This window comes from Ornithorhynchus anatinus, chromosome X5 (genome assembly GCF_004115215.2).
Source record: "Ornithorhynchus anatinus isolate Pmale09 chromosome X5, mOrnAna1.pri.v4, whole genome shotgun sequence".
Classification (NCBI taxonomy): domain Eukaryota; kingdom Metazoa; phylum Chordata; class Mammalia; order Monotremata; family Ornithorhynchidae; genus Ornithorhynchus; species Ornithorhynchus anatinus.
Window position 1 is genome coordinate 6,814,571 of NC_041753.1, and position 21,046 is coordinate 6,835,616.

Here is a 21,046-nt window from a genome sequence, read left to right on the forward strand (position 1 = left end):
TGGCAGATCCGGGATTCAAACCCGTGACCTCTGACTCCCAAGCCCGGGCTCGGGCTCTTTCCGCTAAGCCACGCTGCTTCTCTTTACTCTATTTATTTTGTTAATGATGTGTACATATCTATGATTCTACTTATCTTGATGGTATTCATTCATTCAATAGTATTTATTGAGTGCTTACTATGTGTACTAAGCGCTTGGAATGTACAAATCGGTAACAGATAGAGACAGTCCCTGCCCTTTGATGGGCTTACGGTCTAATCTTATTGACGCCTGACTACTTGTTTTGTGGTCTGTCTCCCCCGTTTAGACTGGGAGCCCGTTGTCGGGCAGGGATCGTCTCTCTCTGTTGCCGAGTTGTACATTTCAAGCGCTTAGTACAGTGCTCTGCACATAGTAAGTGCTCAATAAATACTGTTGAATGAATGAGGCCCAGAGAAGGCAAGTGGCTTGCCCAAGGTCGCACAGCAGCCAAGTGGAAGAGCCGGGATTAGAACTCCCGTCTGCTGACTCCCACGCCTGGGCTCTTTCCACTAAGCTACACAGCTTCCCTAGTCTGGAAGCTCACTGGGGGGAGGGAATGTGTCTAATAATAACAATAATAATAATAATAACGATGGTGTCTCTTAAGCACTTACTACGTGACCGGCACCATACTAAGCGCTGGGATGGACGCAAGCAAATCGGGTTGGACGCAGTCCCTGTCCCCCGTGGGGCTCACGGTCTCAGTCCACATTTTTTTACGGATGAGGAAACTGAGACTCAGAGAAGAGAAGCAACTTGCCCCAGGTCACACAGCAGACAGGTGGCGGAACCGGGATTAGAACCCATGACCTTCTGACTCCCAAGCGCGGGCTCTAGCCACTACGCCCAACTCTGTCGTACTGAACTCTCCCAAACACCTAGTACAGTAATAATTGTAGTATTTGTTGAGCGCTTACTATGTGCCATGCACTGTTCTAAGCACTGGGGTAGATCCAAGTTAATCAGGGTGGAGTCAGTCCCTGTCCCCCGTGGGGCTCACGATCTCAGTCCCCATTATTTACAGGTGAGGTAACTGAGGCACAGAGAGGTTAAGTGACTTGCCCAAGGTAACGCAGCAAAGCCTACAGGAAACGCTCAATCAGTGCCACCGATTGATCGAAAGCTCCTTGTGGGTAGGAAATGTGGCTACCAACTCTGTTATAGTGTACTCTCCCCAGCGCTTACTGCAGTGCTCTGTACCCAGTAAGTGCTCAATTGATTGTGTAGTTACAGAGAGCACTGTATTAAGGACTGGGGAGAGTATTATACAATACAAATATACGATACTCATAATAATAACTGAGGTATTTGGTTTATTACGGGCCACGCTCTTTCTAGGTGCCGGGGCAGACCCCTGATAGTTAGGTCCCGCATGGGGCTCACAGTCTGAGTAGGAGGGAGAACAGGTATTGAATCCCCATTTTGCAGATGAGGAAACTGAGGCCAGAGAAGTTGAAGTGACTTGCCCAAGGTCTCAAAGCCGGTAAGCGGTGGAGCGCAGACTTGAACCCAGGTCCTGGGCTCTTTCCTCTTGGCCAGGCCGCTTCTCTCAGGGACACGATGAGAGACAGAGATTAATCAATCAATCAGTCAGAGGGATTTATTGTGCGCTCACTGTGTGCCGAGTGCTGCACTAAGCGCTGGGGAGAGCACCGGACACATGTACAGTACTGAGAGAAAAGAAATAGTGTGAAAGACTTCACCCTTGGATCCCCTTTTCCCCCAAACCCAAACCTTCTGTCCAGGATGTATTGATCCCTACACATTTCCTTTCATTCAATCGTATTTATTGAGCCCTTACTATGTGCAGAGCACTGTACTAGGTGTTTGAGAGCGTCTACTACAAAATAATTTACAATCTGGCCCTCGAGATCCTAATTCTAATATTAGTATATTCTGATGGAGTCACAGACACTGAGAACAGGTGGAAACTCATAAAGGCAACAGGTTGCCGCAAAAATAGCAAATAGGAGTTTGCGTTTCTGTGTGTGTGTGTGCCCCTATATATTTGTACATATATACACACATGTACATACATACATATATTTTTTGTATTCGTTAAGCACTTACTATGTGCCAGGCACTGTACTAAGCACTGTACAATACAAAAGAGTTAGTGAGCACCATCCCTGCCCACAGGAAGCTACACCGAGAAGGGGCGGACATTGAAATAAATTACAGAGAGGGGATTTAGTGGGCGTAGAAGGAGATGTACATAAACGGAGGCGCTTAGCGCAGTGTTCTGTAATCGATCAATGGCATTAATGAGGACTTACTGTGTGCAGAGCACTGTACTAAGCACTTGGGAGAGTCCAATATAACAGAGTGGATGGACATATAAGAAGTAGCTGCCTGGTTTAGTGGATAGAGCCCAGGCCCGGGAGTCAGAGGACACGGGTTCTGATCCCGGCTCCGCCACTTAACTGCTGGGTGACCTTGGGCAAGTCATTTCTCTGGGCCTCAGTTACCTCATCTATAAAAATGGGGATTAAGACTGTGATCCCCATATGGGATAGGGACTGTTCACAACCTGATTGACTTGTATCTACTCCAGCTCTTAGAACAATGCTTGGCACATAGTAAGTGCTTAAAAAATTCCATAATTATTAATGATCTTAGAGTCTTCAGTCTGCACGCAGTAAGGGCTCAATAGATACCGCTGATGGAAAGACCCGTTCTAACGGAGGTTGGGTGTGCCCCCAGCCCGGCCCCCTCCCCTTCTGTACCCGGTTCCCCAGGCCCTTCCTCCAAATCCGGACAGGGTCAGGCTGGGGACCGTGAGGTGGTTTGAGGAAAACAAGCTGAGAAAGGTAGGGGCGGAGGGTCAAAGTAGGAAGATAAGGGGAAAAAAAGGCAAAAAAAAAAAAAAGAAAAGCTCATCTAGGGATTAGAGGGGAGGAAAGGAAGGAGACAGAGAGACCTGAGGTCCAGGAGAGAGCGGGCCCCCCTTTTCCATCAGAGACGGAGTCCACGCAGACCCTTAAGAGGTGTGGTCTCCCCCCAAGATGACCCTTCTCCCCGCACCCCACCAATGTCAGAGGTGTGAGCAGAGAAAATTCCCCAGGGCCTAGATTTCTGTTTTTCCATCCTAGGGGAGTAGGGTCGGGGCAGAGCGGGACAATTGAGGGCCCTAAGAGATCCGAAAGGAAAGGGGAAGAGTTGGGGGGTGGGGGGAGGGCGCCAGGAGGTGTCCTTGGGGTGGGGGGAGAGAGAGCCAGGTGACACATGTGCAAAGTTGGATTTAATGAGCGGGTGTGGACAGCCAGATGTGATAAGCCATCAGGAATCCAGCCCGGGCCGCCTGGGGACGGAGGTGGCGGGGAAGGAGGTCAGAGCTCGGGGACTCCTTGTCCTGGGCCGGGGTGGGGGGGAATCGCGGGATCCTGGGGAGCTTCTTCTCTCCCCCCTCCCGATTCCCCATCCTCGGTCCTTCTGAGGTTCTGGTCCCTCCCCCTCCCCAGTTTCATTCCCTTCCAAGGTCAGGGACAGCTGCCCCCTCGCAAGGCCTCAACTCTTAATAATAACAACAATTATAATAATAATAATGGTATTTATTAAGCACTTACTCTGTGCCAGTCGCTGGAGTGGATATAAGCAAATCAGGTTGGACACAGTCCCCATCCCACGTAAGGCTCACAGTCTTAATCCCCGTTTTCCAGATGAGGTCACTGAGGTCCAGAAGTGACGCGACTTGCCCGAGGCCACATAGCAGACAAGTGGCGGAGCAGGGATTAATGATAATAATAATAATGTTGGTATTTGTTAAGCATTTACTATGTGCAGAGCACTGTTCTAAGCGCTGGGGGAGTTACAGGGTCATCGGGTTGTCCCAAGTGAGGCTCACAGTCTTAATCCCCATTTTACAGATGAGGGAACTGAGGCACTGAGAAGTGACTTGCCCACAGTCATACGGCTGACAAATGGCAGAGCCGGGATTCGAACTCATCCCTCCATCTCCCCGCCTCCCCTCCAGGGTACAAGCTTGGGGCTCATCTAAGCCCACTCCTCTTTCCAACCACGAAGCAGGAGAGAGCGAAGATAAACCCTTCGAGGAAAAACATCCTTCTAGAAGGTGCGGGAGGCGGGGTGAAGGTGAAGGGAGACCCCCTGAAAAAGGAGGCTGGGGGTCTTTGCTCCGAAGATTTGTCAACACCCAGTCTGGCGGTGAACCGGAGCGGGAAGCGGCCGGGGAAGAGCCGGCTTTCAAATCAACCTCCACCCCTCTAGACTGTAAACTCTCTGGGGGTAGTAATAATTACGAGTTGTGGTATTTGTTAAGCGCTTACTATGTGCCGAGCACGCTCCGAGCGCTGGTGGAGATACAATTTCAGTTGGGCACGGTCCCTGTCCCACCCGGGGCTCACAGTCCTGAACCCCATTTTACAGATGAGGGAACTGAGGCAGAGTGAAGTGATTTGCCCAAGGTCACACAGCAGACACGTGGCAGAGCGGGGATTAGAACCCAGGTCCTCTGACTCCCAGGCCTGTGCGCTTTCCACTAGGCCGCACTGCTTCTGGGAACGCATCCATCTTGTCCGGGGCTCTAGAGGCACACAGTAAGCTCTCCCTAAATAAGATTGATATCTTGAAATGATATATTTCCAGTTATTCAATTATATGATTTTTATATTATCATCTCTCTCCCCCTCTAGATTGTAAACTCATCGTGGGCAGGGACCGTGTCTGTTGTGTCGTACTCTCCCGAGCGCTCAGTCCAGTGCTCCGCACAGGGTAAGTGCTCAGTAAATACGTTTGATCGATTGATCCCACTCGACAACCCTTCGATTATCCTTTCCCGTCTCAGACCGTCCCGGCCCAGAGCCACGGGGGGACACGGCAGCACGGTGTGGTGGGTCGAGCCCGGGCCTGGGAGCCAGAAGGCCGTGGGTTCTAATCCCTCCTCCACCATTCATTCATTCAATAGTATTTATTGAGGGCTTACTATGGGCAGAGCACTGTACTAAGCGCTTGGAATAGACAATTCAGCAACAGATAGAGACAATCCCGGCCCAATGCCGGGCTCACCACTTGTCTGCTGTGGGGCCTTGGGCAAATCATTTCTCTTCTCTGTGCCTCAGTTCCCTCATCCCTAAAATGGGGATGAAGACCGCGAGCCCCATGTGGGACGGGGACCGGGTTCAACCTCATTTGCTTGTATCCACCCCAACACTTAGTACGGGGCCTGGCACACAGTAAGGGCTTAACAAATACCACCACTATTATTATCGTTAACCTCCTATTCGGTGCAGGAGATGTGAGATTTGATCTCCGGGAGGGCGAGGAGCCAGTTGGAAAATCTCCCTTCCTCTGGAGGCCCAGAGATCGGTTGAAACTGCCGGGATCCGGGGGTGGGGGACACCTGGGTCCCTCGCGCTGTTCCGGGAGCCTGACTCAGAGGGAGTCGGCCCCTCTCCGCCCGGGCCCTTTCCAGGTGCTCCCGGTGCGGAGGAGGGAGGGAGGGAGTCGGGGGCCTCCCCGGCTCTCTGACTTCCTGGTCCCTCGGGTTGCCCGGCAGGCCCGGCACTCCTGGGTCCCGAGACAACCGGTGAGCCCGGGGGGGACAACCTGATGGGCTTCTGCCGACCCCAGCGCTTAGAACAGAGCTTTACACAGAACGCCTCTAGACTGTGAGCTCCCTGTGGGCAGGGATTGTCACTGTTTTAGTGTCCTCCGAGGCGCTTAGGACAGCGCTCTGCACATTGTAAGTGCTTAATAAATACGACCGAACGACAAGTTGTGGGTAGGGAATGTGTCTGTTATATTCTTATATGGTACCCTCCCAAGCGCTTAGTCTAGTGCTCTGCACACTTTTCAACCGCTCAATAAATACAACTGGCTGATGGGCGATAAAGATAGTAAAAAAAACCAGGAGGGGAGGCCAGAGCTGGGGGTCCCGGGGGAGGCTTGAGTCCCCTGGAGAGGGGGAGGGGGGAACTGGGTCAGTCTGGTCGTCTTAGGTCGGACCAGCAGAGACCAGTTCCTGTTTAATGGCCCGGAGAGAAGCCGCGTCTGGGAATTCAACTGCCTGACCAGGGCACTGACCCCCAACTCGGAGAGATAGAGGCGCCTCCCCCACCTCCAAACCCCCTCCCCCGCTATCTGTCCCCAGATCTTCCTCTGCCGAAGCTCCATACGGGCAGGGAACCTGGCTGCTAGTTCTGTTGCATTCATTCATTCATCCGGTCGCATTTAAGGAGCTCTTACTGTGTGCAAAGCCCTGGACTAAGCACTTGGGAGAGGTCGATAAACAGATACATTCCCTGCCCTTACCACGTGGCCGGCACTGAGCTAAGCGCTGGGGTAGATAGAAGTTAATCTACGTGTCCAGCATGGGGCTCACGGTCTTCATCCTCATTTTACAGACGCAGATTTCCAGGCACTTACTATGTGCCAGGCACTGTATGCAAAAGCAGGCTAATCAAGGACTTTTTTAAAAAATGATATTTATTCAGCACTCGCTATGTACCGGGCATTGTACTAAATGCTGGGGTAGATAATAATTATGGGACTTGTTAAGCACTTACTCTTTGCCAAGCACTGTTCTAAGCACTGGGGGAGATCCGAGGTCATCAAGTTGGACACAGTCCATGTCCCCCGGGGGACTCCCAGTCATAATCGCCATTTTTACTTCTGCAGATTACTAAACACTATGTACCAAGCGCCGTAAACTTGGACTCTTCCAAGCGCTCAGTGCAGTGCTCCGCACATAGTAAGCCCTCGACAAATACCATGGATAGATTGATTGGCTGTGGACCCAACTAATTAAGACTGGACACAGCCCATGTCCCACGTGGGGCTTCCAGTCTTAATTGCCATTTGACAGATGAGGGAACGGAGGCCCAGAGAAGTGAAGTGACTCGTCCAAGGTCACACGGGAGACAAGTGGCGGAGCGGGGATTAGAAGCCAGGTCCTCCGACTCCCAGGCCCGGGCTCTTTCCGCTAGAGGCCACGCTGCTCCTGCCTTCCCCATTTCTCCCCCGGGGCCTCCATCTGACTACGGTGTTTGTCCGGGTCCCTGGGAGAAACGGACTCTGCGGAGGGGGTCGGGGAAGACATGGGATTTGGGGGGAGGAACCGAGCGGGATAGCAGGGGGCTGCAGCGTGGAAAAACTTGGGGCTGGGAGCCAGAGGACCTGGGCTCTGATCTCAACTCTGCCCGCTCGCCTGCTGTGTGCTCTTGGGTGAGTCGCTTCACTTCTCTGGGCCTCAGTTTCCTCATCTGTTCAATGGGGATTCAATACCCACCAAGGCTGCGAACCTCATACAGGTTTGGGACGGTCTCTGATCGGCTTATCTTGTATCCTAACACTCAGCGCGGGGCTTGACACATAGGAAACACTTTACGTCCGCTCTTTACGGGCAAGGAATGTAATTCTGTGGTATTATCCTCTCCCAAGCACTTGGTCTAGGGCTCTGCACATAGTAAGCGCTCAATAAATACCATGGACCGATCGATTGCTTATTATCGGGGGGCAGGGGGAAGCAGCAACGGCTACGGGCTGGGAGGGGCGCGGTGAGGGGGGCGTTTATCGGGGAATCTGGGGGGGGTTCCCGGGATTCTGAGGACCATCTATCAGGGAATCTGGGTGGCGTTCTCGGGATTCCGGGGGCAGCTGTGGCTCCAGATGGCGTCGCTCAAGCTTCGTGCTCGGTCCGGGTCCAGGGCCTGGCCTTGCGCCAGCAGCCTCTCCAGGCAGAAAGCGGCCGGAGAAGCCCGCGGGTCCGATCCTGCGGGGAGGGAAGGGGGACACGGCTCGGCCCAAACACGCACAGTGTCCTCACCCCGCCTCACGTGGTCCCGGCTCTCCAGATTCTGGGAGACCGGCAGCTTATGGCGGGTGGGAGCCAGTCTGCCGATTCTGTCGTACTGCTCTCTCCCAAGTGCTCAGTACAGTGCTCCGCACACGGTAAGCACTCAATAAATACCATGGAAAGCATGAATGTCCTCTCCTAAGCGCTCGGTACGGTGCTCCGCACATAGTAAGTGTGCAATAAATACCGTCGGATGAATGAATGTCCTCTCCCAAGCACTCAGTACGGGGCTCCGCACGTAGCAAGTGCTCAATAAATACCTCTTAATGAAAGAATATTCTGTCCCAAGCGCGTAGTGGAGTGCTCCGAACATAGTAAGCGCTCGATAAATACTATTGAATGAATGCCCTCTCCCAAATGCTTAGTACAGTGCTCTGCACACAGTAAACGCTCAAGAAATACCATTGAGTGAACGAATGTTGTCTCCCAAGTGGCTATTAGAGCGCTTTGCACATAGCAAGTGCTCAATAAAAACCTTTGCTTGATCGATCAGGGATTGAGTGACTGGCAGGGGCTTCCCCGGCCGTCTGTAGTTTCTCCCCTCTCCTTCCCAGCTGAGTCTCGCCGGGGGTCCCCCTCTGCCCCCTCCGGCCCCCTCCTCGGTGGACCCCCTTCCTTAAAGGAGGCCTGCGGGGGTGGGGGGTCCCCCAGCCCCTTCATCCCCCCTTCCAGCTGGGTCCCTCTAAGTCCCCCCTTCTCCCCCCCGGTTATTCTTCCTCAAGCACCGCCTCCAGGCAGCCCTCCTCCCCCCGTCTCTTCCCGGGTCGTTGCCCCTCCCGCTTTCCAGATTCATTCATTCAATAGCATTTATTGAGCACTCACTGTGTGCAGGGCACCGTACTAAGCGCTTGATGTTTCCAGACGTTCTCCTGAGGCTCTCCTTCACCCCTACACCCCCCCCTCCAAAGACACGCACCACCTTCCACACACACCCCCCCTCACCCCCCCACATCCATGCACACCCCCCATACACATGCACATCACCGCCCCCCCGCCCCCCAATACACTCCCCCCCCCATGCCTCACAAACGCGCAGAGACGCGCCCCCCCCCACATGCAATCACCCCACAGACACACACCCACACGCATGCACACACCCGGACGCCCCACGGACGCACACCCGCACAGGCGAGCACGCCCACACACACCCCACAGACACGCCGTCTCTGTTCACTCGTCCAATCGCACTTATTGAGCGCTTGCAAGGTGCAGAGCGCTGCGCCAGGCGGTGGGATCGGACAGTTGGTGTCCCCGCGCCTCGCGGCTCCGCCCTCCCGGGTACCTGGTCCGGGGCCGAGGAGCAGGGCTCCGTGGGGCTGCTCCCAGAGGGCGGCGACGGCGGCGAAGCGCGGCGGGGGCAGGGGCAGCGCCGCCTCCCGGGGCCCCAGCCTCAGCCAGGCGGCCGCCGGGCCCAGGCGGAGCACCAGAGGGGCGGCCCGGACCCCCGGGCCCCGGGCCAGACGCGCCCGCCCCGGCCCCGGCCCCGGCCCCGCCGACAGCACGAAGGCCTGTAGGAACGGACGCACGGAGACACACAGACAGACACGCGCCCAGACACACGCGGAGCCCGCCCTCTCCCGACCGCCTGCCCGGAGGGAGGACGAGAGGGAGGGAGGGGTTTCCATGGGCCCCGCCCCTCTCTGGCCACGCCCCCTGGGGGCGGCGGGGAGCCATTGGTCGGGGCAGGCTCCGCCCCCTCCTGTGAGGCCACGCCCCCTGGAGGACGACGGCGGGGAGCGATTGGACGGGACGGGATCCGCCCCCTTCGGATGAGACCACGCCCCCGGGGCAGTGCTTGGGTGGGAGAGGCTCCGCCCCCTCCGATCTTGGGGGGCGATTGGGTGGGACAGGCCCCGCCCCCTTTCCGCGAGGCCACGCCCCCGGGGAGCGATTGGGTGGGACAGGCTCCGCCCCCTCTAGTCTGGGGCCGTGGGGGGAGACAGGGAGCTATTTGGGGGGACAGACTCCGCCCCCTTCCGGTGAGGCCACGCCCCCGGAGTGGGCGGTGAGCAGCGATTGGGTGGGACAGGCTCCGCCCCCTCCGATCTTGGGGGGGGACAGGGAGCGATTGGGTGGGACAGGCTCCGCCCCTTTCCGCGAGGTCACGCCCCAAGGGAGCGATTGGATGGGACAGGCTCCGCCCCCTCTAGTCTGGGGCCGTGGGGGGAGACAGGGAGCGATTGGGGGGGACAGGCTCCGCCCCCTTCCAGTGAGGCCACGCCCCCGGAGTGGGCGGTGAGCAGCGATTGGGTGGGACAGGCTCCGCCCCCTCCGATCTTGGGGGGGGAGACAGGGAGCGATTGGGCGGGACAGGCTCCGCCCCTTTAATATGAGGTCACGCCCCCTGGAAGGCGGTGAGGAGCGATTGGGCGGTGCAGGCCCCGCCCCCTTCCTTGAGGCCCCGCCCCCTCCAGCCTGGGGCGGGTGTCAGGGAGAGATTGGGCGGGGAAGGCTCCGCCCCCTTCCTGTGAGGCCACGCCCCGAGTGAGGGCGATGGGGAGCGATTGGGCGGGACAGGCTCCGCCCCCTTCAGATGAGGCCACGCCCCATATGGGCGGTGGGGGAGGGTTGGGCGGGGTAGACTCCGCCCCCTGGCGGTGAGGCCCCGCCCCCTCCGGCTTTGGGGAGGGGGCTGGCGGGGGCCGGAGGGGGGGCGATGGGGAGCGAGCGGTCGTGGGGTGGGGGTCCCGCCCTCTCGCTCCTCATCTTGCACTCACCTGGTTCTGCAGGTGCAGGCTGAGCAGGGGGTCGCCGTCGGGGGTCCCGAAAGCCAGGATCCGGGTGGGCCCGCCCTCTCCCACCAGCCGCAGCCCCAGCTCCACCGTGAAGTTCCAGGGATCCGCTCCTGGGGGGCCGAGGTCTGAGACGGGGAGAGAGAAAAGGGGAGGACGGTCAATCAATCGGTGGTCTACATCGGGCGCTCTCTGGGTGCAGAACCCTGTACTGAGCGCCGGCGAGAGACCGTACCGCCAAGATGGCAGACACGTTCCCTGCCCACAACGAGCTTCCAGTCGACAGGAGAGAAAGGAAGAGGTCCCCCGGTCCCCAAACCACAGGTTCCCCCCCATACTGGGGGACACCAGCTTCGTGGCCGGGAGGGGGGATCCCCATGACTGCCCGGAAATCCTTCCCCGCCACTAGGACTGGAAGCTCGTCGTGGGCCGGGAGCGCATCTACCAACTCTGTGGAATTCTACTCTCCCAAGCGCTTAGTACAGTGCTCTGCCCAGAGTAAAAGCTCAACGAAGCAGCCTGGCCTCGTGGAAAGAGCTCAGGCCTCGAAGTCAGAGGACCTGGGTTCTAATCCTACCTCTGCCCCGTGTCGGCTGTGGGACCTCGGGATAATCGCTTCACTTCTCCGTGCCTCGGTTCTGTTCTCCCTTCTATTTAGACTGCGAGCCCCGTGCGGGACAGGGACTGTGTCCGACCTAAATGACTTGTATCTATCCCAGCATTAAAACAGTGCCTGGCACATAGTAAGTGCTTAGCAAATACTATTTTTAAAATAAATAAATAATATTGATGATGATGAAGATTCAAAGTCCACTTCACTACCTGGCTCCTGTACACACCATGTTTTTCTGGACCAGAGGTTGCTGTTACCCCAGCCTCAAACCACTGTGGGGGCAATCCTACGAGGAAGATTCTTTTAAAAAAAAAAAAAATGGTATTTTTTAAGTGCCTACTATGTGCCAGGCACTGTACTAAACGCTGGGGGGTAGATACAGGCTAATCAGCTTGGACCCAGTCCATGTCCCACTTGGGGCTCAAAGCCTTTATCCCCAGTTTACAGGTGAAGGAACTGAGGCCCAGAGAAGTGGAGTGACTTGACCAAGGTCACTCAGCAGACAAGCGGTGGAGCCGGAATTAGAACTCACCTCCTCTGACTCCCAGGCCCGGGCCACACCCCTCCAGACTGTAAACTCATCGTGGGCAGGGAACGTGTCTACCGACTCTGTTACATTCTAACTTTCCCAAGTGCTTAATACAGTGCTCTGCACACAGTAAGCGCTCAGTAAATGCGATCGATTGACTGATTGATGGATTGCTTCTCAGCACGCTCAGGGTCATCAGCCCCATTCACCTTGGTCAATTTTGTCTGTAGCTGCTGGTAGATTTATGCTCCCGACGCTTGAATGTTGCCCTGTCTCTCTTTGGAGGGGCAGGGACCGGGCTTCCCTAAGGGGGGGTGCTCAATAAATCCCATCGATGAGGATGGCCCCAAATATGGGCCCAGCCAGGAGAAGCAGCGTGGCTTAGTGGATGGAGCCCGGCCCCGGGAGTCAGAAGGACTTTGGTTCTAATCCCAGCTCCTCCACATGTCGGCTGAGTGAGCTTGGGCCTGTCACTTCACTTCTCTGTGCCTCAGTTACCTCATCTGTAAAATGGGAATAAAAGTATGAGCCCCAAGTGGGACAGAGACTGTGTCCAACTTGATGAACTTGCATCTACCCCAGCGCTCAGAACAGTGCTTGCCACATAGTAAGCGCTTAAGAAGTACCATTATTATTATTAGAAGACAGTGAACGTTCCTGATTCACCTCTAAGGGCAAACTGGGCCTCTGATCCGGACGGGAAGTAGGCCCCGGGGCCGGGGTCAGGCTCACAGGCCCTGAGGGGTGACCGTCGGGTAGGCGGGGGGGAAACTGAGGCCAAGGGTACGTCGAGCCAGATGGAGCGGCGAAGGCAGGCGTCCAGGGACGGGACCAGCTGCGGAGGGAAACGGAAGAGGGTTCTGAGAATATACCCCCTGCCCCCCAACCCCTTCCCTGTGGGTTCCCGCCTGGCCCCTAGACATCATGGGAGCTAGGCGTCCTAATCGGCTGGCCCCCTCCTACCTCACCCCTCCGATCTACTCCAGCCCGGCCCGCCCACTCCACTTCTCTAACACCAACCTCCTCACTGCACCCTTATCTCATCTACCTGGCCGCCAACCCCTTTCCCCCGTCCTCTCCCTTCAAATATGCCAGACCCTCACTCTGCCCACCTTCAAAGCCTTATTAAGGTCATGTCCTCCCCAAGAGGCCTTCCCCGAGGAAAGCTTCTTTTTCCCAGCTCCCTCTCCCTTCCGCTCCATTTGTGCACTTGGATCTGTGCCCTTTGGATATTTGCCCCACTCCCACCCCACAGCACTTCGGTACACATCTTGAAATTATGCGTTATAAATTGTTTATTCATATTGTCTGCCTCTTCCTCTAGACTTAGACTCGTTACGGTCTTCCTCTACACTGTAGACTCATTACGGGCAGGGAACGTATCTGCCAACTCTGTTGTATTGTACGTTCAAGCGCTCAGTGCAGCGGTCCGCCCACAGTACGCGCTCAATAAATACCACCGATTGATCGATTGACTGATGGGCTCTTCCTCTCTCCCTCGTGCCCTGCCCCCGCCTCCACCTGCTGGGTTGTATTGTCCTCTCCCAAGCACTTAGTACAGTGCTCCACACCTAGTAAGCGCTCAGTAAATAGCATTGATGGATTGATTGGCTCGTCCTCTCTCCCCACCCCCCCCACCCCCGGTTCCCTGTCCGTCGGTCCTCGGGTCCTCCGGTGCTCACCGGGAGGCGGAGTTTGCTGGGAGGGAAGAGAAGGTTTCCCAGGGCGATCTTCATGAGGGGCAGCGGGGCCCCAGCGAGCGGCTTCGAGACCTGGCGGAGCGTGAGCACTTCATCCCCATCGATGGCCAGCAACACCATGTCCTGCTTGTTCGTCACCTCCATCTGGCGGGGGGAAGCGGACGGAGGGTGGAGCCGGGCCCGGATCCCCCACCCCCCCGACCCCAGGGACCCAAGCAATCCGCTCCCTTGCGCTGATAAAATCAGGTGCCATGGAGCTGGGAAGGGGTGGGGTGCAGGGGAAGACAGGAGCAGGGACGGGGGGCGGTGAGGAGAGGATGGTCCAGGGCAGGGGAAGAGGATGGGTTTGGCGGGGGGATGCTGGGGAGGGGCGTGGGAGGACTCTTACCCGGTGCCATTTCCCGTCGTTGAGTTTGGGTCCCCCCGCCACCGTCACCTGGGCGTGGGGGTTGTTTATCTGGATCTCCGCTCGACCCTCTCTCAGCCCCAGCAGGAACCAATCGAGATTGGGGTCCGTGTCCCCATAAAACACCACCCCCTCTGGGTCCCAGGTGCGCAGGTCGAAGTAGGAGGTGGCCCTGGAGGAAGGGGAGAAGAGGAGGAGGAGGAGGAGGGGGAGGGGGAGGGGGTAGAATTAGGGGAAAGGGGAGGGGGGGCCCATCTTAGGTCCCGGGGGAGGGGGTTTTGGGTTGGGTAAAGGGGTCCTTCTGAACTCACATCTCTCCCAGGAGGTCTTCTCTGATTAATCATTGGTATTTATTAAGCGCTTACCATGTGCCAGAGCACTGTACTAAGCGCTGGGGAGAGTCCGATAGAACAGAAATGGTAGAAATGCTCCCCGCCCACAAGGAGCTTCCGGTCTAGAGGGGACTTCCCTGAGTGATTTTTATGTCTTCACACCTTACGTTCCCTTACTTTCACTTCACCGCACTCTTGGTTATTCTCCCTACCTCACCCCACTCTATTATTATTATTAATCATATTCATTGAGCATTTACTGTGTGCAAAGCACTGTACTAAAGCCCCCACATTCATATCCTCATTTGTTCCCTCTTCCTCCAATCTGCAATTCGTTTTAGCGTCCTAATGCCCCCGCTGGATTGTAAGCCCCTGGAGGGCAGGGATCGATCATATCTACTCGCTCAATGTCTATTTTTTTAAGTGCTTACTGTGTGGCCAGCGCTGTACTAAGCGCTGGGGTAAACACAAGCTACGCAGGTTGGACACCGTCCCTGTCCCACATGGGACTCACGGTCTTAAATCCCCATTTTCCGGATGAGGGAACTGAGGCCCAGAGAAGTGAAATTTTTTGCCCAAGGTCACCCGGCAGACAAGTGGCGGAGCCGGGATTAGAACACGGGTCCTTCAGGCCCATGTTCTAACCACCTGGCCACGCTGCTTCTCCCAAGCGCTTAGGGTGGTTCTGAGCACTTAGTCGGACACGCTCAATAAATACTAACGATCGACTGGGGCGGATGAGTTCAGGAGAGGTGCAGCGTGGGTCCTCGAATGGAGTTACACGAAAGGGGAGGAGGTGGAAGAGAGGGCAGAGTCAGGGAAGGGGCCGGGGGGCCGGGGGGCAGAGGAGGAGAGTGGGTGGGGATGAGGGAGAGAGGTGGAGTCGGGAGGGGGGACAGAGATCTGGATCCCCCAGGGACCCGGGGTCTTCCCCATTGCAAATATTATTGCTATGATTATCATTATCATTATTACGATGGTGATGATGATTACCTAGTGACCTTGGTGAGGTCAAAGGTCATATTAAGGACAGGCCCAAGCCTCCCATGACTGCCAAGGTGCAGGGCGTCTGAGTCCAAGTTGGCTGGGCGACTCTGGCGGGGGGAACAGGAGGGTTGGGGGGTGCCGGGGGGAGCTGGGACCCGGGAGAATTGGGGAGAGAGAGACAGCAAGAGCCAGGGCAAAAAGGGAGACGCTAGCTTCGGGGGGCGGGGGGGGGAGCACAAGATGGATGGGAGACAGAGACCGAGGAACAGAAAGCCCAACGCGGAGAAATCCAACAATGTCGACATGCAGGTGCCCCACAGAATCGCCTCCCCTCCGCCCCACGGAACTGAACCAGTTTTTTCCATCATCCCTTGGCCCCAAGGCATTGCCACCCCCCCGAATACCCCCAACCTCCCTTCCTCCCTCCACTGGGCTGGTTCTGGGATTGAATTTTGGGTTCCCCATCAATGCCCCCGCCCCGCAAAAAAAATATGACCTCCAAGCTCCCCCACAGGCTTCTCCTCCCTCCTGAGAATGGACCAAGCCACCTCCACCCCGGCCTTGGATCTGCCCAAGGTGTCTCAGGCACCTGAGGGCTCGGCGCAGGTGTGGAATCGGACGGAGCTCCAGGAGGCGGCAGCAAGAGCAGCAGCAGCAGGGACCACAGGGGTAGGTCAGCCAGAGCGGGCCGGGGGGCCGGGGGGCGGGGGCGCCGGGGCCGGGTGTCCATCCTCCACTGGGCTTGGACGACTCTGAGGTGGAGCGGAGAGCCAAGTCAAACCAGTCTCCCGCTGGCGGCAGGGGCCGAGGTGAAGGACCTGATGAGGGACTCCAGAGAGGGCGGGAGCGAGGGTCAAAGGTAGGTAGGTGCGTGGGCAGAGGAGGGAGCGGGGGACGAGGCAGGGGCCGGCGGGTGGGGACAGAGCCCGGGGGGTTCGTCTGCGGGAGAGGAACTGAGATAGACCAGCAGATACGGACCCACCCCCACCTCTCCCTGGCAGAGCCGGGGGAAGCGGAGCCAGGAGGGCAAACAGAGGGGGAGGGAGAGAGGGAGGAATGGGGTCCCAGGTCGAGGAGACCCCGCCATCCGTATCGATCGCTTGACCGACAGAGAGCCGCGGTGTCCGCCAACACCGTGAGAGCGGCTCACGCATTGGTCATCCCCCGTCCCCCGCCCAGTGAGGAGAAACGTGACCCGATGGGAAGAGTTCAGGCCTGGGAGTCAGGAGACCGGGGTTCTAATTCCAGCTCTGTCACTTGCCTGCCGGGTGACCTTGGGCCAATGACTCTGCTGTGAGCAGGGATTGTGTCTGTTTATTGTTATGTTGGACCACCCCAAGAGCCTAGTACGGTGCTCTGCACCTCGTAAGTGCTCAATAAACATGATCGACTGACTTTACTCCTCCGGGTTTCAGTTTCCTCATCTGTCAAATAGGGATAAAATCCCTGTTCTCCTGTTCCTTTGGGCCGCGAACCCTACATGGGACAGGGACCGTAGCCGCTCGATCGATTAACCGTATTTATTGAGCATTCACTCTGTCCCTCTAGATGGCAATCAGTCAAATTTATTGAGTGCTTAGTGTGCGGGGCACTGTACTAAGCGCTTGGGAGAGTACAGCACAACAATATAACAGGCACAGGTTGGACACAGACCCTGTCATTCATTCATTCAATAGTATTTATTGAGCGCTTACTATGTGCAGAGCACTGTACTAAGCGCTTGGAATGAACAAGTCGGCAACAGATAGAGACAGTCCCTGCCGTTTGACGGGCTTACAGTCTAATCGGGGTCAGATGAGGCTGACATTTTCAACCCCCATTTCACAGAAGAGGAAACTGAGGCCCCAAAAAGTGAAATGACTTGCCTGGGGTCACACAGTCGGCAAGTGGCAGAGCTGGGATTAGGATTCAGATCCTCTGACTCCCACACCCAGGCTCTTTCCACTAGGCCACATGGCTTTGTTATTATTATTATATTTCCCACCTTTCCCCCTTCCTGGAGTCAGTCAATCAATAAGTCAATCAGTGGGATGAACTGTACTCTCCCAAGGGCTTAGCATAGTGTCCGGAACACAGATGGGGCTCCCAAAATACTACTGATTACTTGATTGATGGGAACGTGTTTTTGTAGCCAAACACGTTTGGCTTTCAAGCACTCAATCCCCTTGCCCCGTCTCACCTCACCTCGCGGCTCTCCTACTACAGCCCAACCTGCACACTTGACTCCTCTAATGCCAACCTACTCACTGAACCTCCCTGTCGTCTATATGGCTGCTGATCTCTCACCCACATCCTGCCCGTGGCCTGGAATTCCCTCCCTCTTCATGTACCACGGTCAATGACCCTCCCGGCCTTCAAAGCCTTATTGAAGGCCCATGTCCTCCAAGAGGCCTTCCCTGACTCAGGGCTCCTTTCCTCTTCTCCCATTCCTTCCTGAGAGATGAAGACACCAAATCTGGCAGAGACCCTAACGGGCAGTCAACGAGAGAAACAAATTCACACATTAACAAATACAAATATATTAACAAATACATAGGTATCCGTTAAGCACCGGGGAAGGTGCAAGATAATCAGGTCAGACACCATCTCTGTCCCACACGGGGTTCGTGATCTAAGTTGAAGGGGGAGAACAGGGACTGAATCCTCATTTTACAAGTTAGGAAACGGACTCTGAAAGAGAATTGACTTGCCTAAGGTCACCCAACTGGTATGTGGCGGGGCAGGGATTAGAACTCAGGTGTTCTGACTCCCAAGCTGGGACTCTAGGACGCAGAGACCCACGGATTGAGATTCTGAGATCCTCGATCAATCAGTGGTATTTATTCATTCAATCGTATTTATTGAGTGCTTACTGTGTGCAGAATACTGTGCTAAGGGCTTGATTCAGCACTCGCTGTGTGCAGAATACTGTCACTCGGTGGGTGCAGAACACTGGACTAAGTGCTTGAGAAACTACTACTAATAATTGTGGTATTCGTTAAGCATTTACTATGTGACCAGCACTGTTCTAAGCGCTGGGGCCAATAGAAGTGAATCAGGTCGGTCACAGTCCCTGTCCCCCAAAGGGCTCACAGGATTTAACCCCCCTTTTACAGATGAGGGAAGCGAAGCCCAGAGAAGTGAAGCGACTTACCCAAGGTTACACAGCGGACAAGTGGTGGGGGCAGGATTAGAATCCAGGTCCACTGACTCCCGGCTTGGTCTCTCTCCACTAGGCCCCGCTGCCGCCCACAAGGAGCTTACAGCCTAGATCTTACAGTGCCCTTATTGCCCCGACCCCCGCCCTGCTCCTCGAACGGCCCCCTCCAAAAAGTGGTCAACTACAACTCCCAGAAGCCTTCAGTGCTCCTATTTTTTAAAAACTTTTTAGCGTTTAGAGAACTTTCAGAGAAGCAGCATGGCTCAGTGGTAAGAGCCCGGGCTTGGGAGTCAGAGGTCGTGGGTTCTAATCCCGACTCCGCCACACGGTCAGCTGGGTGACTTGGGGCAAGTCACTTCACTTCTCTGCGCCTCAGTTCCCTCATCTGGAAAATGGGGATGAAGACTGGGAGCCCCACGGGGGACCACCTGATGACCTTGCATCCCCCCAGCGCTTAGAACAGTGCTTGGCACGTAGTAAGCGCTTAACAAATGCTATCATTATTATGATTGTTATTATTCATCTTCACCCCAAAGACTCGTTCGGTCCGCTCAAGGGGGCGTGGCTATATCAGAAAGGGGCGTGGCCTCCTAGGAGGGGGCGTGGTCAGAACGCGCCAGGCCGGGGGGGGCGGGGGGAGAGTCCGCGTGCGCTGGGGGGCGGGGCTTGGAGGCAACGTGCGCGGCTGCGTGAAGGGGCGGGGCTTAGAGGCCGCGTGCGGTGGAAGGGGCGGGGTTTAGATGGCGCGCGGAAAGAGGGCGGGGCTTGGAGGCCGCGCGCGGTGAGGGGGCGGGACTTAGAGGTCGCGTGCGATGAGGGGGCGGGTTTTTTTTTGTGGGTGTGTGTGCGCGCGCGTGACGGGTTTAGCGGGTGTATGTACGTGAGAGTGAAAGGGGGCGGGGTCTATGGGGAGGTGTGTGTGTAAAGCACTGTACTAAGCGCTTGGAATGTACAATTCGGCAACAGATAGAGACAATCCCTGCCCAATGACGGGCTTACAGTCCAATCGGGGGAGACAGACGGACAAAAACAAGCTAACATAATCACGATAAATAGAAACAAAATAAATAGGGTAATAAAAATCTACACAAATGAACGCAGTGCTGAGGGGAAGGGAGGGGGGAGGAGCAGAGGGAAAGGGGGGAAAGAGGGGGCTTAGCGGAGGGGAGGGGAAGGGGGGGGCAGAGAGGGAGCAGAGGGAAAAGGGGAAGCGCAGTCTGGGAAGGCCTCCCGGAGGAGGTGAGCTCTCAGCAGGGCTTGGAAGAGGGGAAGAGAGGGAGTTTGGCGGAGGTGAGGAGGGAGGGCGTTCCAGGACGGCGGGAGGACGTGGGCCTGGGGTCGACAGTGGGATAGGCGAGAACGGGGGACGGTGAGGGGGTGGGCAGTAGGAAGATCACTTCTCTGGGCCTCAGTGACCTCATCTGTCAAATGGGGATGAAGCCTGGGAGCCCCACGTGGGACAGCCTGATCATCTTGTATCCCCCCCAGCGCTTAGAACAGTGCTCGGCACATAGTAAGCGCTTAACAAATACCAACATTATTATTCGTAAATACTATTGAATAGTAAGCGCTTAACAAATACCAACATTATTAATAATGTTGGTATTTACTATGTGCCGAGCACTGTTCTAAGCACTGGGGCAGATACAGGGTCATCAGGTTGTCCCATGTGAGGCTCACGGATAATCCCCATTTTCCAGATGAGGTAACTGAGGCCCAGAGAAGTTAAGTGACTCGCCCACAGTCTCACAGCTGACAAGTGGCAGATCCGGGAGTCGAACCCATGACCTCTGATTCCAAAGCCCACGCTCTTTTCACTGAGCCACACTGCTTCTCCAATAGGAGTCTGGTGCTCTGCACATAGTAAGAGCTCAATAAATACTGTTGAATAGTAAGCGCTTAACAAATACCAACATTATTAGGAGTCCAGTGCTCTGCACATAGTAAGCGCTCAATAAATCCTATTGAATGAATGTGAGCGTGAGGGGTAGGGGTTTAGTGTGTGCGTGAGAGAGAGAAGTGGGGGGCCACGGGGGTCTTGAGAAGCAGCGTGGCTGAGTGGCAAGAGCCTGGGCTTGGGAGTCAGAGGTCGTGGGTTCTAATCCCGCCTCTGCCCCCGGCCAGCTGGATGACTGTGGGAAAGTCACTTCACTTCTCTGGGCCTCAGTGATCTCATCTGGAAAACGGGGATGAAGACGGGGACCCCCAGGGGGGAACTGTCTGATGACCTTGGATCTACTTCGGCGCTTAAAACGGTGCTTGGCACAGATGATTAATAAATACTATCATCATCACCATCATCATCGTGTGTGTGTGTGTAGCGTGGCTCAGTGGAAAGAGCATGGGCTTTGGAGTCAGAGGTCATGAGTTCGAATCCCAGCTCTGCCACTTGTCAGCTGTGTGACTTTGGGCAAGTCACTTAACTTCTCTGGGCCTCAGTTCCCTCATCTGTAAAATGGGGATTAAGACTGTGAGCCCCACGTGGGACAACTTGATTCCCCTGTGTCTACCCCAGCGCTTAGAACAGTGCTCGGCACATAGTAAGCGCTTAACAAAATACCAACACTATGTATGGGTGTGTGAGAGAGCGTGAGGGGGCGGGGTTTAGGGGGTGTGTGTACAGTGATTAGCATTTGTTAAGCGCTTACTATGTGCCGAGCACTGTTCTAAGCGCCGGGGGGCAATACAGGATAATCAGGTTGGTCCCACGTGGGGCTCCCAGTCTTCATCCCTATTTTCCGGATGAGGGAACTGAGGCCCAGAGAAGCGAAATT

At 55.9% G+C, this 21,046-nt stretch overlaps 1 protein-coding gene across 2 annotated transcripts; it reads right to left on the reverse strand.

Annotated features, from left to right (window-relative positions):
• Positions 1-7,367: 7,367 nt before the first annotated feature.
• SHBG (sex hormone binding globulin) lies at positions 7,368-15,941 on the reverse strand. Of its 2 annotated transcripts, XM_029055883.2 has the most exons (8): positions 15,723-15,941; positions 15,140-15,240; positions 13,797-13,986; positions 13,391-13,552; positions 12,375-12,543; positions 10,552-10,694; positions 9,117-9,342; positions 7,368-7,750 (listed from the first exon to the last, which is right to left on the reverse strand). In XM_029055883.2, exons 1-8 carry the CDS (start codon positions 15,861-15,863, stop codon positions 7,596-7,598), a joined length of 1,287 nt encoding a protein of 428 aa, XP_028911716.1. In that variant the 5' UTR covers positions 15,864-15,941; the 3' UTR covers positions 7,368-7,595. The 2 variants fall into 2 exon arrangements, with proteins under 2 accessions (XP_028911716.1, XP_028911717.1); XM_029055884.2 differs by lacking the exon at positions 9,117-9,342 and having other exon boundaries at positions 15,723-15,930.
• Between the last annotated feature and the right edge of the window lie 5,105 nt (positions 15,942-21,046).

Excerpts from the sequence above, each read along its gene's own strand:
- SHBG (XM_029055883.2), bottom strand. The coding sequence starts at position 15,863 with ATGGACACCCGGCCCCGGCGCCCCCGCCCCCCGGCCCCCCGGCCCGCT. Across the intron at positions 13,987-15,139 it reads GACCTCACCAAGGTCACTAG|GGCCACCTCCTACTTCGACC; the intron begins GTAATCATCATC and ends CCCTTCCTCCAG. Across the intron at positions 10,695-12,374 it reads GGCCCAGTTTGCCCTTAGAG|ACCTCGGCCCCCCAGGAGCG; the intron begins GTGAATCAGGAA and ends TCCCCGTCTCAG.